The sequence below is a fragment of the Rhea pennata genome, unplaced genomic scaffold (genome assembly GCF_028389875.1).
Source record: "Rhea pennata isolate bPtePen1 unplaced genomic scaffold, bPtePen1.pri scaffold_155, whole genome shotgun sequence".
Taxonomy (NCBI): domain Eukaryota; kingdom Metazoa; phylum Chordata; class Aves; order Rheiformes; family Rheidae; genus Rhea; species Rhea pennata.
The window spans coordinates 42964-59209 of record NW_026907628.1 but is presented as its reverse complement, the minus strand read 5'-3'; the positions used below and the strand labels follow the sequence as shown (position 1 = coordinate 59209).

The 16246-nt window shown below is 67.9% G+C and overlaps 1 protein-coding gene across 1 annotated transcript; it reads left to right on the top strand.

The window, feature by feature from the left end:
• The first annotated feature begins 187 nt into the window (after positions 1-187).
• On the top strand, positions 188-15352 carry NPHS1 (NPHS1 adhesion molecule, nephrin). Its single transcript, XM_062600919.1, has 15 exons — positions 188-219; positions 703-843; positions 2007-2147; positions 3194-3292; positions 4265-4386; positions 5340-5523; positions 6228-6381; positions 7851-8041; positions 9789-9900; positions 12585-12748; positions 13172-13225; positions 13801-13994; positions 14681-14741; positions 14897-14949; positions 15229-15352. Exons 2-15 carry the CDS (start codon positions 720-722, stop codon positions 15292-15294), a joined length of 1719 nt encoding a protein of 572 aa, XP_062456903.1. The 5' UTR covers positions 188-219; positions 703-719; the 3' UTR covers positions 15295-15352.
• Positions 15353-16246: the final 894 nt, after the last annotated feature.

Sequence of the window (16246 nt, the reverse complement as noted above, 5' to 3'; positions counted from 1 at the left end):
CTCGGCGTCACCCTCAGCGCCGCCCACCGGCTCCGCGTGCGCCGTGAGCGGGGACTGGGGGCGCTGGGAGGCACTGGGGGGCACTGGGAGGCACTGGGAGGCACTGGGGGGCACTGGGGGGCACTGGGGGGCACTGGGGTGGGGTGGGGGGGTCGTGCGCCGCGGGGAGCCCCGGGCTCGGCGTCACCCTCAGCGCCGCCCACCGGCTCCGCGTGCGCCGTGAGCGGGGACTGGGGGCGCTGGGAGGCACTGGGAGGCACTGGGGGGCACTGGGAGGCACTGGGGGGCACTGGGGGGCACTGGGAGGGACTGGGGGTGCACTGGGAGGCACTGGGAGGAGACTGGAAAGCACTGGGGATCACTGGGAGACACTGGGAGGCAGCAGGAGGCATTGAGAGGCACTGGGAGGCACTTTGAGGCACTGGGATGGGCCTGGGAGGCACTGGGGGGGGCACTGGGAGGCACTGGGAGAGACTGGAAAGCACTGGGGATCACTGGGAGGCACTGGGAGGCAGCAGGAGGCATTGAGAGGCACTGGGAGGCACTGGGATGGGCCTGGGAGGCACTGGGGGGCACTGGGAGGCACTGGGGGGGCACTGGGAGGCAGCAGAAGGCATTGAGAGGCACTGGGAGGCACTGGGGGGGCACTGGGAGGCACTGGGGAGGCACTGGGAGGCAGCGGGCCGGCCCGGTGCCCCCCAGATCCCCCCAAGTTCGAGATGGGCCCAGGCGTCCGGGTGGTGGCCCGGGAGCTGGAGGGGGCCGAGCTGCCCCTGGCCGTCGTCGCCCACCCGCCCGTGGAGGCCTGCGGCTGGAGCCGGGGCGGGCGGCCCCTGCGGCCCGGTACTGGGAGCACTGGGAGCGCTGGGGGCACCGGGAGGGGGCGTCGGGGACGCCGGGAGGGGAAATGGGGAGCACTGGGAGGGGAAATGGGGGTACTGGGAGCACTGGGGGCACCGGGAGCGGGCGCCGGGGGCGCCGGGAGGGGAAATGGGGAGCACTGGGAGGGGAAATGGGAGCACTGGGAGCACTGGGAGTGGGTGCTGGGGGCCCCGGGAGGGGAAATGGGGGGGCACTGGGAGGGGGACTGGGGGTACTGGGAGTCCTGGGAGCACTGGGAGCGGGCACTGGGGGCGCTGGGAGGGGGCGCGGGGGGCACTGGGAGGGGAAATGGGGGTACTGGGAGCACTGGGGGCGCCAGGAGCGGGCGCCGGGGTCGCCGAGAGGGGAAATGGGGAGCACTGGGAGGGGAACTGGGGGTACTGGGAGTGCTGGGAGTGGGTGCTGGGGGCGGCGGGAGAGGAAATGGGGGGGCACTGGGAGAGGAACTGGGGGTACTGGGAGCGCTGGGAGCGCTGGGAGTGGGCGCTGGGGGCGCTGGGAGGGGGCACAGGGTGCACTGGGAGGGGCTCTGAAGGTACTGGGAGCACTGGGGACACCGGGAGGGGGCGCCGGGGGCAGCGGGAGGGGAAATGGGGAGCACTGGGAGGGGAAATGGGGGTACTGGGAGCACTGGGGGCACTGGGGGCACTGGGAGGGGGTGCTGGAGGCACCAGGAGGGGAAATGGGGAGCACTGGGAGAGGGAACTGGGGGCGCTGGGGGTGCTGGGAAGGGGAACTAGGGTCACGGAGGGGCACTGGGAGGGGGAACTGGGAGCACTGGGAGGGAAACTGGGAGTACTGAGGTGCTGGGAGGTGGGACTGGGGGCACTGCGGGCATTAGGAGGGGGAACAGGGAGCACTGGGAGGGGGAACTGGGTGTGCTGGGAGCATTGGGAGGGGGAACCGGGAGCACTGGGGGAGCTGGGAGGGGGAACTGGGAGCACTGGGGGCTCGAGGAAGGGGGACAGGGGCACCGGTGGGCGCTGGGAGGGGGAAACTGGGAGCACTGGGAAGAGGTGGTGGAGCAGCACCGAGCAGGAGGGAGAAGGGAAGGGCCCAGGCGTCCGGGTCCCCCCCCCCCACCCAAAATGTGACCCCTGACCCCTGACCCCCCCCCCCCGCAGAGGGGTCCCCCCGGCACCGCCTGGCCGAGGGGGGGGCCCTGGCCATCGCCAACGTCACCCGGGGGGACGCCGGCGCCTACGGGGTCGAGTGCCGCAACGCCGAGGGGGCGGCCAGCGCCCGCGTCCTGCTGCTCGTCCACTGTGAGCCCCCCACGAGCACCCACGGGTGCCCCACGGCGCCCTATAGCACCCTATAGCACCCTATAGCACCCTATAGCACCCTATAGCACCCATGCGCACCCGTCTCCACTCCACGGGGTCGAGTGCTGCGATGCCGAGGGGGCGGCCAGCGCCCGCGTCCTGCTGCTCGTCCACTGTGAGCCCCCCACGAGCACCCACGGGTGCCCCACGGCACCCCACAGCACCCTATAGCACCCTATAGCACCCTATAGCACCCATGCGCACCCGTCTCCACTCCACGGGGTCGAGTGCCGCAACGCCGAGGGGGCGGCCAGCGCCCGCGTCCTGCTGCTCGTCCACTGTGAGCCCCCCACGAGCACCCACGGGTGCCCCACGGCGCCCCACAGCGCCCTATAGCACCCTATAGCACCCTATAGCACCCATGCGCACCCGTCTCCACTCCACGGGGTCGAGTGCCGCGACGCCGAGGGGGCGGCCAGCGCCCGCGTCCTGCTGCTCGTCCACTGTGAGCCCCCCACGAGCACCCACGGGTGCCCCACGGCGCCCCACGGCGCCCTCTAGCACCCTATAGCACCCTATAGCACCCATGCACACCCGTCTCCACTCCACGGGGTCGAGTGCCGCAACGCCGAGGGGGCGGCCAGCGCCTGCGTCCTGCTGCTCGTCCACTGTGAGCCCCCCATGAGCACCCACGGGTGCCCCACGGCGCCCCACGGCGCCCCACGGCGCCCTATAGCACCCATGCACACCCGTCTCCACTCCACGGGGTCGAGTGCTGCGATGCCGAGGGGGCGGCCAGCGCCCGCGTCCTGCTGCTCATCCACTGTGAGCCCCCCATGAGCACCCACGGGTGCCCCACGGCGCCCCACGGCGCCCTATAGCACCCTATAGCACCCATGCACACCCGTCTCCACTCCACGCGGTCGAGTGCTGCGATGCCGAGGGGGCGGCCAGCGCCCGCGTCCTGCTGCTCGTCCACTGTGAGCCCCCCACGAGCACCCACGGGTGCCCCACGGCGCCCTATAGCACCCTATAGCACCCTATAGCACCCTATAGCACCCATGCGCACCCGTCTCCACTCCACGGGGTCGAGTGCTGTGACGCCGAGGGGGCGGCCAGCGCCCGCGTCCTGCTGCTCGTCCACTGTGAGCCCCCCACGAGCACCCACGGGTGCCCCACGGCGCCCTATAGCACCCCATAGCACCCTATAGCACCCATGCACACCCGTCTCCACTCCACGGGGTCGAGTGCTGCGATGCCGAGGGGGCGGCCAGTGCCCGCGTCCTGCTGCTCATCCACTGTGAGCCCCCCATGAGCACCCACGGGTGCCCCACGGCGCCCCACGGCGCCCTCTAGCACCCATGGGTGCCTGTCTCCACCCCACAGGGTCGAGATTTCACCCCACACCACTTGGTAGCCACCACTGTGTCCCATGGCTCCCCATGGCCCTCAACAGCACCCAATGGCACCCCATGGCATCCAGTGGCACCCCATAGCCCCCACGGCACCCCATGGCACCCCATGGCATCCAATGGCACCCCATAGACTCCATAGCACCCTGTGGTGCCCCATGGCACTCAACAGCACCCCATGGCACCCCATGGCATCCAGTGGCACCCCATAGCCTCCATGGCACCCCATGGCACTCAACAGCACCCGATAGCACCCTATGGCATCCAATAGCACCCCATAGCCTCGATAGCACCCCATGGCACTCAACAGCACCCAATGGCACCCCATGGCATCCAGTGGCACCCCATAGCCTCCATGGCACCCCATGGCACTCAACAGCACCCGATAGCACCCTATGGCACCCAACGGCACCCCATGGCACTCCAGAGCAATCGATGGCACTCCACGGCACCCAGTGGTACTTCACGGCACCCAATGGCACCCCATGGCACTCCATAGCACCCAATGCACCCCATGGGACCCCGTGGCATCCCATGACACCCCAGAGCACCCAACGGGACCTCATAGCACCCAATGGGAACCAGTGGGACCCCCATAGCACCCCATTGTACTCCAGAGCACCCAATGGGACCCCATGGCACCCCCCGGCACCCCACGCCCCATGGCGCCCCTGACCCCCCTGACCCTCCCGGCCCCACACCCAGACCCGCCGTCCATCCGGCACCTGCCCGACCCGGTGGTGGTGGACGAGGGCGGCTCCACGGAGCTGCTGTGCGAGGCCGACGGGAGCCCCCTGCCCCCGGGGAGCCTCCAGTGGAGCCGCCTGGTAGGTAGGGGGGGCCGTGGGGGCCGTGGGGGACGTGGGGGGGTGTGGGGGACGTGGAGGGACATGGGGGGACATGGGGGATGTGGGGGATGTGGGTGGACACGGGGGGACATGGAGGGACATGGAGGACATGGAGGGACATGGAGGACATGGGGGGACATGGGGGGACATGGAGGACATGGAGGACATGGGGGGACATGGGGGGACATAGAGGGACATGGGGGGACATAGAGGGACACGGAGGACATGGAGGACATGGGGGGACATGGGGGGACATGGGGGACATGGGGGGACATGGGGGGACATAGAGGGACATGGAGGACATGGGGGGACATGGGGGACATGGAGGACATGGAGGACATGGGGGGACATGGAGGACATGGGGGGACATGGGGGGACATGAGGGGACATGGAGGGACATGGGGGGACATGGAGGACATGGGGGGACATGGGGGACATGGAGGACATGGGGGGACATGGAGGGACATGGGGGGACATGGAGGGACATGGAGGACATGGGGGGACATGGGGGACATGGAGGACATGGGGGGACATGGGGGGACATGGGGGGACATAGAGGGACATGAAGGGACATGGGGGGACATGGGGGGACATGGGGGACATGGAGGACATGGAGGGACATGGGGGGACATGGAGGGACATGGAGGACATGGGGGGACATGGGGGGCATGGAGGGACATGAGGGGACATGGGGGACATGGGGGGACATGGGGGACATGGAGGGACATGGGGGGACATGGGGGACATTGGGGTCATGGGGGGGACATCGGGGGACATGAGGGGACATGGGGGGACATGGAGGGACATGGAGGACATGGGGGGACATGGAGGACATGGGAGGACATGGAGGGACATGGGGGGTCATGGGGGGACATAGGGGGACATGGGGGGGGACACGGGAACACCCCCCACCCTCCCCCGTGCCCCCATAGGCGGAGGCGTCGCAGGGGCCGGGCCCCGAGGGGCTCCCCGAGGAGCTGCTGCCCGAGGGGGAGGCCCCCGTGGGTCGCCTCCGGGTGCGGGGGGCCCGTCGCGACCTGGGGGGGCCCTACGAGTGCCGGGTCGACACCGGGGTGCCCCCCCCGGCCCGGGCCACCGTCCGCCTCATCGTCCGCTGTGAGTGGGGCGCGGGGTGGGGGTGATGGTGGGGGTGGTGGAGACACCCGCTGGGGGGGGCGTGGACATGTTGGGGGGGACCCCCAAGGGGGAGGCACCCACAAGGGATGGGGTGGACCCTTGAGGGTGGGGGGACAGCCATGGTGGGGACATCAGGGATGGGGGGGACACCAGGGTTGGGTGGACACTCAATGGGGGGGTGGGGCCACCCATGGGTTGGGACATCGGGGATGGGGGGGGGCACCAGGGTTGGGTGGACACTCAATGGGGGGGTGGGGACACCCATGGGTGGGGACATCGGGGATGGAGGGGGGACACCAGGGTTGGGTGGACACTCAATGGGGGGGTGGGGCCACCCATGGGTGGGGCCACCCAAGCAGAGGACACCCCCAAGGGATGGTGGGGGCCACCTGGAGATATGGAGACACCAGGGACAACGGGGTGCACCCAAGGTTGGGGAGGGGGACACCAAAGAGTGTGGGGGGGGGACATGGGGAAGCAGGTGACACCCAGGGTCCACCAGGGACAAGACGGGGTGGAGGCACCCAAGGGTGGGGGGGAATCCGGGGGTAGGAGGACACGAGGTGGGACCCAAAGACACAAGGAGGGACCTTGGGGACACAGTGGGCTCCCAGGGCCACCTCGGGGTGGAGGAGACACCCCCTCCCCCATGATGGCCGCCCTCCCCCCACCCCCTTCCCCAGATGCCCCCGAGCTGGAGGCGGCGCCGGAGCCCGAGCGGGTGCCGGTGCCGGACGGGTCGGACACGGCGGAGCTGCGGTGCCGGGCCCAGGGCGTCCCGGCGGTGCAGCTGAGCTGGGAGCGCGATGGGCGCCCACTGGGTGCCACGGAGGGCAGGTACCCAGCCGGGCCCCAACGGGGCCAACCGGGGCCAACCGGGGCCAACTAAACCTAACTGGAACCAACTGGGGCCAACCGGGGCCAACTAGATCCAACTAACCCCAACTGGGCCCAATCGGGGCCAAATGGGGCCAATCAGAGCCAGCTGGACCAAACTGGACCCAGCTGGGGCCAACCAGACCCAACCAAACCCAGCTGGGGCCAACTGGGGCCAATCAGACCCAACTGGACCATTTAGACCTAATCAGGGCTAACTGGACCCAATCAGGCCCAACCAGACCCAGCTGGGGCCAACTGGGGCCAATCAGACCCAGCTGGACCATTTAGACCTAATCGGGGCTAACTGGACCCAATCAGGCCCAACCAGACCCAAATGAGCCCGACTAGACCCAGCTGGACCCAACCAGGTCCAACTAGACCTAATCACGTCCAACCAGAGCCAACTGTGCCCAACTAGACCCAACCAGGCCCAGCCAGACCCAACTGGGCCCAACTAGACCGAACCAGGCCTAACCAGACCCAGCTGGGTCCAACTAGACCCAACCAGGCCCAAACAGACCCAACTAGATCCAATCAGGCCCAACTAGACCCAACCAGGCCTAACCAGACCCAGCTGGGCCCAACTAGACCCAACCAGGCCCAAACAGACCCAACTAGATCCAATCAGGCCCAACTAGACCCAACCAGGCTCAACCAGACCCAGCTGGGCCCAACTAGACCCAACCAGGCCCAGACAGACCCAACTAGATCCAATCAGGCCCAGCTAGACCCAACCAGGCTCAACCAGACCCAACTGGGCCCAACTAGACCCAGCCAAACCCAACTTTGCCCAATTAGACCTAATCAGGCCCAACTAGACCCAACCGCATTGAACCAGACCCAACTGGGCCCAACCAGACCCAACTGGGCCCAACTAGACCCAGCCACACCCAACTTTGCCCAATTAGACCTAATCAGGCCCAACTAGACCCAACCGCATTGAACCAGACCCAACTGGGCCCAACCAGACCCAACTGGGCCCAACTAGACCCAACCACACCCAACTGTGCCCAATTAGACCCAATCAGGCCCAACTAGACCCAACCAGATCCAACTGGGCCCAAGCAGACCCAACTGGGCCCAACTGTGCCCAATTAGACCCAATCAGGCCCAACTAGACCCAACCAGATCCAACTGGGCCCAAGCAGACCCAAACACACCCAACCAACCAGCTCGGAGGGAGGGGGAGGGTTAGGGTTGCCCAGTACCAAAATGGGCCAAACCAGGCCAGACTGAACCAGGCCGAACTGGGCCAAGAAGGCTGCCCAGTACTGAACTGGACTGGGTCAAACGGCCCCAGGGCACTTGGGAGACGTAATTCCTGGTCTAACCCAGTTCCCGTTCTGCTGGGTTTGGCCCCAACCCCATTTACGACCCCGAACCGGGTCCGGCGCTGACCCGGTGTCCCCGGGGTCTCCTGGTCCCAGTAGGTACCAGGAGCAGCAGTGGCGCGAGGGACCCTGGACCCGCAGCGTCCTCACCGTGGCCAACGTGAGCCTGGAGCGGGCCCAGAGCCGGCTCCTGGGCCGGGGCCGGAACCGGACCCTGGGCACCTTCTCCTGCGTCGCCCAGAACCCGCTGGGCACCGCCCGGCGCCGCCTCCAGCTCCACCTCGCCGGTGCCGGGGCGATGTGGGGGGCTCCGGGGGGCTGCTGGGAGGATAATGGGGGGCACTGGGGGGAATTGTGGTGGCGTGGGGGGCTACTGGGAGGATAATGGGGGGCACTGGGGGGAATTGTGGTGGTGTGGGGGCCTACTGGGAGGATAATGGGAGGGATGTGGGGGGGACTGGGGGGAATTGTGGTGGTGTGGGGGCTACTGGGAGGATAATGGGGGGCACTGGGGGAATTGTTGTGGCGTGGGGGCTACTGGGAGGATAATGGAGGGGATGTGGGGGGGACTGGGGGAAATTGTGGTGGTGTGGGGGCTACTGGGAGGATAATGGGAGGGATGTGGGGGGGACTGGGGGGAATTGTGGTGGTGTGGGGGGCTACTGGGAGGATAATGGGAGGGATGTGGGGGGGACTGGGGGGAATTGTGGTGGCGTGGGGGCCTACTGGGAGGATAATGGGAGGGATGTGGGGGGGACTGGGGGGAATTGTGGTGGTGTGGGGGCTACTGGGAGGATAATGGGAGGGATGTGGGGGGGACTGGGGGGAATTGTGGTGGTGTGGGGGCTACTGGGAGGATAATGGGAGGGATGTGGGAGGGACTGGGGGGAATTGTGGTGGTGTGGGGGCTACTGGGAGGATAATGGGAGGGATGTGGGGGGAACTGGGGGAAATTGTGGTGGTGTGGGGGCTACTGGGAGGATAATGGGAGGGATGTGGGAGGGACTGGGGGGAATTGTGGTGGTGTGGGGGCTACTGGGAGGATAATGGGAGGGATGTGGGGGGGACTGGGGGGAATTGTGGTGGTGTGGGGGCTACTGGGAGGATAATGGGAGGGATGTGGGAGGGACTGGGGGGAATTGTGGTGGTGTGGGGGCCTACTGGGAGGATAATGGGAGGGATGTGGGGGGGACTGGGGGGAATTGTGGTGGTGTGGGGGCTACTGGGAGGATAATGGGGGGATGTGGGGGAGACTGGGGGAACTGGGGGGAATTGTGGTGGTGTGGGGGCCTACTGGGAGGATAATGGGAGGGATGTGGGGGAGACTGGGGGGAACTGGGGGGAATTGTGGTGGTGTGGGGGCTACTGGGAGGATAATGGAAGGGATGTGGGGGGGACTGGGGGGAATTGTGGTGGTGTGGGGGCATACTGGGAGGATAATGGGAGGGATGTGGGGAGGACTGGGGGGAACTGTGGTGGTGTGGGGGCCTACTGGGAGGATAATGGGGGGATGTGGGGGAGACTGGGGGGAACTGGGGGGAATTGTGATGGTGTAGGGGCCTACTGGGAGGATAATGGGAGGGACTGGGGGCCTACTGGGAGGATAATGGGGGGATGTGGGGGCAATTGGGGGGATACTGGGGGAACTGGGGGGATATGTTGGAACAGAGGGGATACTGGGAGGATAATGGGGGATAAAAAGGGGTGAATTGGGGATACTGGGGAATTAGAGGAATATTGGAGGAACTGGGAGGATACTGGGAGGACGTCCCCAACCGCAGGGGATGCTGGGGGCGTTTAGGGGGTCTCTGGGGGGGGGTACTGGGGGCATATTGGGGGCACTGGGGGATATTTGAGGGGCACTGGGGGGGGATACTGGGGGGAACTGGGAAGCGACTGGGAGGGTATTGGGTGGCACGGGGGGGATTCTGGCAGATACTGGGGGGATATTGGGGGCACTGAGGGAGATACTGGGAAGATACTGGAGAATACTGGGGGCCGGAGCTGCCCCCGATGCCGCCCCCCCCCCCCCAGACCGCCCCGATGCCCCCGGGGGGCTGCGGGTGCTGAGCGGGACCCCCACGTCGCTGAGCCTCACCTGGCGCCCGGGCTTTGATGGGGGGCTGCCCCAGAGCTTCCTCATCAGGTGGGGCCCACCGCCTCCCGCGGCCCACAATCCCCTGGGAGACCCCCCCCCCCAAAAAAAAAAAAAAAAACCCTGGGGAACCCCCAAAAACTCCATCGGGACCCCAAAATTGCTATCGAGACCCCCCCCAAAAAAAATCCCCCTCCTGATCCCTGAACTCCACTGGAGACCCCCAAATGCTCCATCAGGACCCCCAAAATCCCCCTGGAGACCCCCCAAAACCTCCTTCGGGACCCCAACACCCCCTGGAGACCCCCAAACCTCCACTGGGACCCCCAAAATCCCCCTGGAGACCCCCCAAAACCTCCTTCGGGACCCCAACATCCCCTGGAGACCCCCAAACCTCCACTGGGATCCCCAAAATCCCCCTGGAGACCCCCCAAAACCTCCTTCGGGACCCCAACATCCCCTGGAGACCCCCAAACCTCCACTGGGACCCCCAAAATCCCCCTGGAGACCCTCCAAAACCTCCTTCGGGACCCCAACATCCCCTGGAGACCCCCAAACCTCCACTGGGACCCCCAAAATCCCCCTGGAGACTCCCCAAAACCTCCTTCGGGACCCCAACATCCCCTGGAGACCCCCAAACCTCCACTGGGACCCCCAAAATCCCCCTGGAGACTCCCCAAAACGTCCTGCGGGACCCCAACATCCCCTGGAGACCCCCAAACCTCCACTGGGACCCCCAAAATCCCCCTGGAGACCCCCCAAAACCTCCTTCGGGACCCCAACATCCCCTGGAGACCCCCAAACCTCCACTGGGACCCCCCAAATCCCCCTGGACACCCCCCAAAACCTCCTTCGGGACCCCAACATCCCCTGGAGACCCCCAAACCTCCACTGGGACCCCAAAATCCCCCTGGACACCCCCCAAAACCTCCTTCGGGACCCCAACATCCCCCGGAGACCCCCAAATCCTCCATCGGGACCCCCAAAATCCCCCTGGAGACCCCCCAAAACCTCTTTCGGGACCCCAACATCCCCTGGAGACCCCCAAACCTCCACTGGGACCCCCAAAATCCCCCTGGAGACCCCCCAAAACCTCCTTCGGGACCCCAACATCCCCTGGAGACCCCCAGACCTCCACTGGGACCCCCAAATCCCCCTGGACACCCCCCAAAACCTCCTTCGGGACCCCAACATCCCCTGGAGACCCCCAAACCTCCACTGGGACCCCCCAAATCCCCCTGGACGCCCCCCAAAACCTCCTTCGGGACCCCAACATCCCCTGGAGACCCCCAAACCTCCACTGGGACCCCAAAATCCCCCTGGACACCCCCCAAAACCTCCTTCGGGACCCCAACATCCCCCGGAGACCCCCAAATCCTCCATCGGGACCCCCAAAATCCCCCTGGAGACCCCCCAAAACCTCTTTCGGGACCCCAACATCCCCTGGAGACCCCCAAACCTCCACTGGGACCCCCAAAATCCCCCTGGAGACCCCCCAAAACCTCCTTCGGGACCCCAACATCCCCTGGAGACCCCCAAACCTCCACTGGGACCCCCAAATCCCCCTGGACACCCCCCAAAACCTCCTTCGGGACCCCAACATCCCCTGGAGACCCCCAAACCTCCACTGGGACCCCCAAAATACCCCTGGAGACCCCCTAAAACGTCCTTCGGGACCCCAACATCCCCTGGAGACCCCCAAACCTCCACTGGGAACCCCAAAATCCCCCTGGAGACCCCCCAAAACCTCCTTCGGGACCCCAACATCCCCTGAAGACCCCCAAACCTCCACTGGGACCCCCAAATCCCCCTGGAGACCCCCCAAAACCTCCTTCGGGACCCCAACATCCCCTGGAGACCCCCAAACCTCCACTGGGACCCCCAAAATCCCCCTGGAGACCCCCCAAAACCTCCTCTGGGACCCCAACATCCCCTGGAGACCCCCAAACCTCCACTGGGACCCCCAAAATCCCCCTGGAGACCCCCCAAAACCTCCTTCGGGACCCCAACACCCCCTGGAGACCCCCAAACCTCCACTGGGACCCCCAAAATCCCCCTGGAGACCCCCCAAAACCTCCTTCGGGACCCCAACATCCCCTGGAGACCCCCAAACCTCCACTGGGACCCCCAAAATCCCCCTGGAGACCCCCCAAAACCTCCTTTGGGACCCCAAACTCCCCTGGAGACCCTCAAATCCTCAACTGAGACCCCCCAAATCCACCCAGGAGACCCCAAACCTCCACTGAGACATGTAAAACCCCCCTGGAGACCCCCAAATCCTCCATCAGGACCCCCAAAACTGCCCCATTGTAGGATCCGCCCCATTTCCGGGCCACCCCCGTGGGTCAGGCCCCATTTCCGGTTCGATCTGCCCCCGTATCTGTCCTCCGATGCAGATCCGTTCCCATTTTTGGCCATTTCCGGTCACTTAAAAGGATCCCATCCCACTTCCGGCCAGTACTTCCCTATTTCCGGTCCCCTAGGACGGTCTCCACCCCATTTCCGGCCTGTCCGTTCCGATTTCCGGTCCCCCATGGGTGTCCCAACCCCACTTCCGGTCTGGTCCGTCCCCATTTCCTGTCCCCCATGGGTGTCCCGACGGCACTTCTGGCCGGTCCGTCCCCATTTCCGGTCCCCCGTGGGTGTCCCAACCCCACTTCCGGTCCGGTCCGTCCCCATTTCCGGTCCCCCGTGAATGCCCCCCCGCGCCGACCCCACCCCTTCCGGTCCCGCAGCGCTTCCGGTCCCGGCGCCCCCCTGCCCCCCATCACCCTCCTGGCGCCGGGGCCCCCCGTGACGCTGGTCGGGCTCCGCCCCGCCACGCCCTACGACGTCATCGTACGCGCGCGCAACGCACGCGGCGACGGCCCCGCCGCCGCCATCGCCGCAGTCACTGCCGGTATTGGGGGGGGGCGGCAACCGGAAGTGGGGACCGGATGTGGGGACCGGAAGTGGGGACCGGATGTGGGAACCGGAAGTGGGTCGGGAGAGGGCAGGAGGTGGAAACCGGAAGTGGGAGGGGCAGGACCGGGACTGGGAAACCATCGGGGGAGGGAACTGGAAGTGGGAGGGAACCGGAAGTGGGTGGAGACCGGAAGTGGGTGGAGACCGGAAGTGGGACAAAACCGGAAGTGGGACAAAACCGGAAGTCACCCTCTGGGGGGGGGTGGGCAGGACCGGAAGTGGCATTTTGGGGGCCGGAAGTGGCCCTGGGGCAGAACCGGATCAGGAAATAGGGGGCGGGGGAGGGAGGGGGCTGGGGGATCCTGGTGGTGGGCGGGGCCCGGACGCCTGGGCCCCTCCCTCCCGCCCCTCCCCCCAGAGCTGCCGCAGGGACCAATGGCGCCGGAGGAGGAGCCAGCGCTGCCCCCCACAGGTGGGGGAGGGGCCCGGACGCCTGGGCCCCTTTGGGCGGGGGAGAGGCCCGGACGCCTGGGCCCCTTTGGGCGGGGGAGGGGCCCGGACACCTGGGCCCCTTTGGGTGGGGGAGAGGCCCGGACGCCTGGGCCCCTTTAAGTGGGGGAGGGGCCCGGACGCCTGGGCCCCTTTGGGCGGGGGAGAGGCCCGGACGCCTGGGCCCCTTTGGGCGGGGGAGGGGCCCGGACACCTGGGCCCCTTTAAGTGGGGGAGGGGCCCGGACGCCTGGGCCCCTTTGGGCGGGGGAGAGGCCCGGACGCCTGGGCCCCTTTAAGTGGGGGAGGGGCCCAGATGCCTGGGCCCCTTTGGGCGGGGGAGGGGCCCGGACGCCTGGGCCCCTTTAAGTGGGGGAGGGGCCCGGATGCCTGGGCCCCTTTGGGCGGGGGAGAGGCCCGGACGCCTGGGCCCCTTTAAGTGGGGGAGGGGTCTGGAAGTCTGGACCCATTTCAGTGGGGGAGGGGCCCGGACACCTGGGCCCCTTTGGGTGGGGGAGGGGCCCGGACGCCTGGGCCCCCCGACACCCCTTCCCATCAGGCTTTGCGGTGCCCCCGGCCCTGGTGGGGGCCCTCAGTGCCTTGGGGGGGCTCCTGCTCCTGGGCAACGCGGCCCTGGGGGGGGCCCTGCTCTGGCGGCGCCGCCGGGGCCCAGGCGTCCGGGAGGGCCCAGGCGTCCGGGCCAAGGAAGGATCCCAGAACGAGTACGGCCCCGGCGCCACCGAGAGCTTCGAGGTGAGGGGAGGGGGGGTCCGGACGCCTGGGCCCCTTGGGGAAGGGGGAGGGCACCCGGACGCCTGGGCCCCTTTGAGGGGAGGTGCCCGGACACCTGGGCCCCTCGGGCGGGGGGGGGGCGCTCGGACGCCTGGGCCCCTTTGGGGAGGGGAGGGCGCTCGGACGCCTGGGCCCCTTTGGGGAGAGGTGCCCGGACGCCTGGGCCCCTTTGGCAGGGGGGTGCCCGGACGCCTGGGCCCCTTTGGGGAGAGGTGCCCGGACACCTGGGCCCCTTGGGCAGGGGGGGTGCTCGGACGCCTGGGCCCCTTGGGCGGGGGGAGGCCCGGACGCCTGGGCCCCTTTGGGGAGGGGAGGGCACCTGGATGCCTGGGCCCCTTTGGCAGGGGGGCGCCCGGACGCCTGGGCCCCTTTGGGGGGAGTTGCCCGGACACCTGGGCCCCTTGGGCGGGGGGAGGCTCGGACGCCTGGGCCCCTTTGGGGAGGGGAGGGCACCCGGATGCCTGGGCCCCTTTGGCAGGGGGGCGCCCGGACGCCTGGGCCCCTTTGGGGGGAGATGCCCGGACACCTGGGCCCCTCGGGCAGGGGGGGGCGCCCGGACGCCTGGGCCCCTTTGAGGGGAGATGCCCGGACGCCTGGGCCCCACAGCAGCTCACAGGCACCTCCCTGCCCCCCCCCCTTCCCCACAGCTGAGCTCCATGGGGTCGGGGCCCCCCCCCGGCACGACGCCGTCCTGGGACCCCCCCGCGGGTGAGTATGGGGGGGGGGCGGACCCCCAAACTGTCCCCCCCCAAAAACCGCCCCCCCAACCTGCCCCCCAACCTGCCACCCTGAAACTACCCCCCCAAATTGCCCCCCTGAAACTGCCCCCCCCAAATTTGCCCCCTCCTCTTGCCCCCCCCCAGGTTTCGACCCCCACCCTTACGAGGACGTGCTGGACTGGGGGGGCTACGAAGAGGTGAGGGGGGCTCGGACGCCTGGGCCCCTTCTGGGGGGGGGGGCACCCGGACACCTGGGCCCCTTGGGGGGGGCTCCCGGATGCCTGGGCCCCTTTGGGGTGTGGCGGCACCCGGACGCCTGGGCCCCTTGTGGGGGGGCACCCGGACTCCTGGGCCCCTTTGCAATGGAAGGGGGGGGGGAGTTACAAGGAGATGAGGGGGGGGGCCCGGACGCCTGGGCCCCTCCCGGATGCCTGGGCCCCCCCCTGACCCCGTGTCTCCCCCCCCCTCCCCCACAGGTGCCCCCACCGGAGGTCCCGGCCCCCTCGCCCCCCCTCGTCACCAGCTGGGGGGAGCTGGTCTGAGCGGGGTCGTGACCCCCAATAAACCCCGCCCCCCCCCGCGGGGGAGGAGCCAACCAGAGTCACGTGTCTGATTGGGGGCAGGGCAGGGCGGGGGCCGGACGCCTGGGCCCCTCCCGGACGCCTGGGCCCCTCCTGGATGTCTGGGTCCCTCCCCGGACGCCTGGGCCCCTCCCGGACTCCTAGGCCCCTCCCGGATGCCTGGGCCCCTCCCGGACTCCTGGGCCCCTTATGGGTTACCCTGCCCCACCCCCACCCCAAATCACAGCCACTCGCTCCAGCCAATCAGCAGAGTTTATTTCAGGGCGGGGTGGAGGACACGCCCCCCCCTTCCCCCTCCCCTCCCCCCAGTACCAACCAGTTCCCCCCAGTTTGGGACTCTCTCCCTCCCTCCCCCCCCTTCCCCAGTTTGGCCCCTCCCCCACGGGAGGGGCCCCTTTAAGCCCCTCCCCCCACCCCAATTAGGCCACTCGTTAACGAACCAGTCGGGTCCCCCCCCTCCCTCCCTTCATTGGGGTCCCCGCCCCCCAGATCTGGGGGGAGGGGCCATGCGGGAAGGGGCGGGGCTACATGGCAGCCCCCCCCCCACGGGTGTGGGGGGCGGTCCCCCTTCTTAAAGGGGCCACGCCCTCCTGCTTAAAGGGGCAATGCCACCCCTTAAAGGGGCAACGTGCTCTTAAAGGGGCAACACTCCCCCCTTAAAGGGGCAACACGCTCTTAAAGGGGCAACGCTTCCCCCTTAAAGGGGCAACATGCTCTGTCTTAAAGGGCAATGCCCCCGTAAAGGGGCAACATACTCTGTCTTAAAGGGGCAGCGCCCCTAAAGGAAGTAGGGGGGGGAATGGGGTGCCCGGACACCTGGGCCCCTTGGGCACCCCCTTATTTTTATGTGCCCCCCCGGAGAAAAACCAATGTGGTTCAGAGATGCATTTCACAGAAATGAGGGGTAAATGGG

Bases quoted from the DNA above. Each gene is read 5' to 3' on its own strand.
- NPHS1 (XM_062600919.1), top strand. From the start codon at position 720: ATGGGCCCAGGCGTCCGGGTGGTGGCCCGGGAGCTGGAGGGGGCCGAG. The intron at 9,901-12,584 runs GTGGGGCCCACC...CCGGTCCCGCAG, and splicing joins CCCCAGAGCTTCCTCATCAG to CGCTTCCGGTCCCGGCGCCC. The intron at 14,950-15,228 runs GTGAGGGGGGCT...CCTCCCCCACAG, and splicing joins ACTGGGGGGGCTACGAAGAG to GTGCCCCCACCGGAGGTCCC.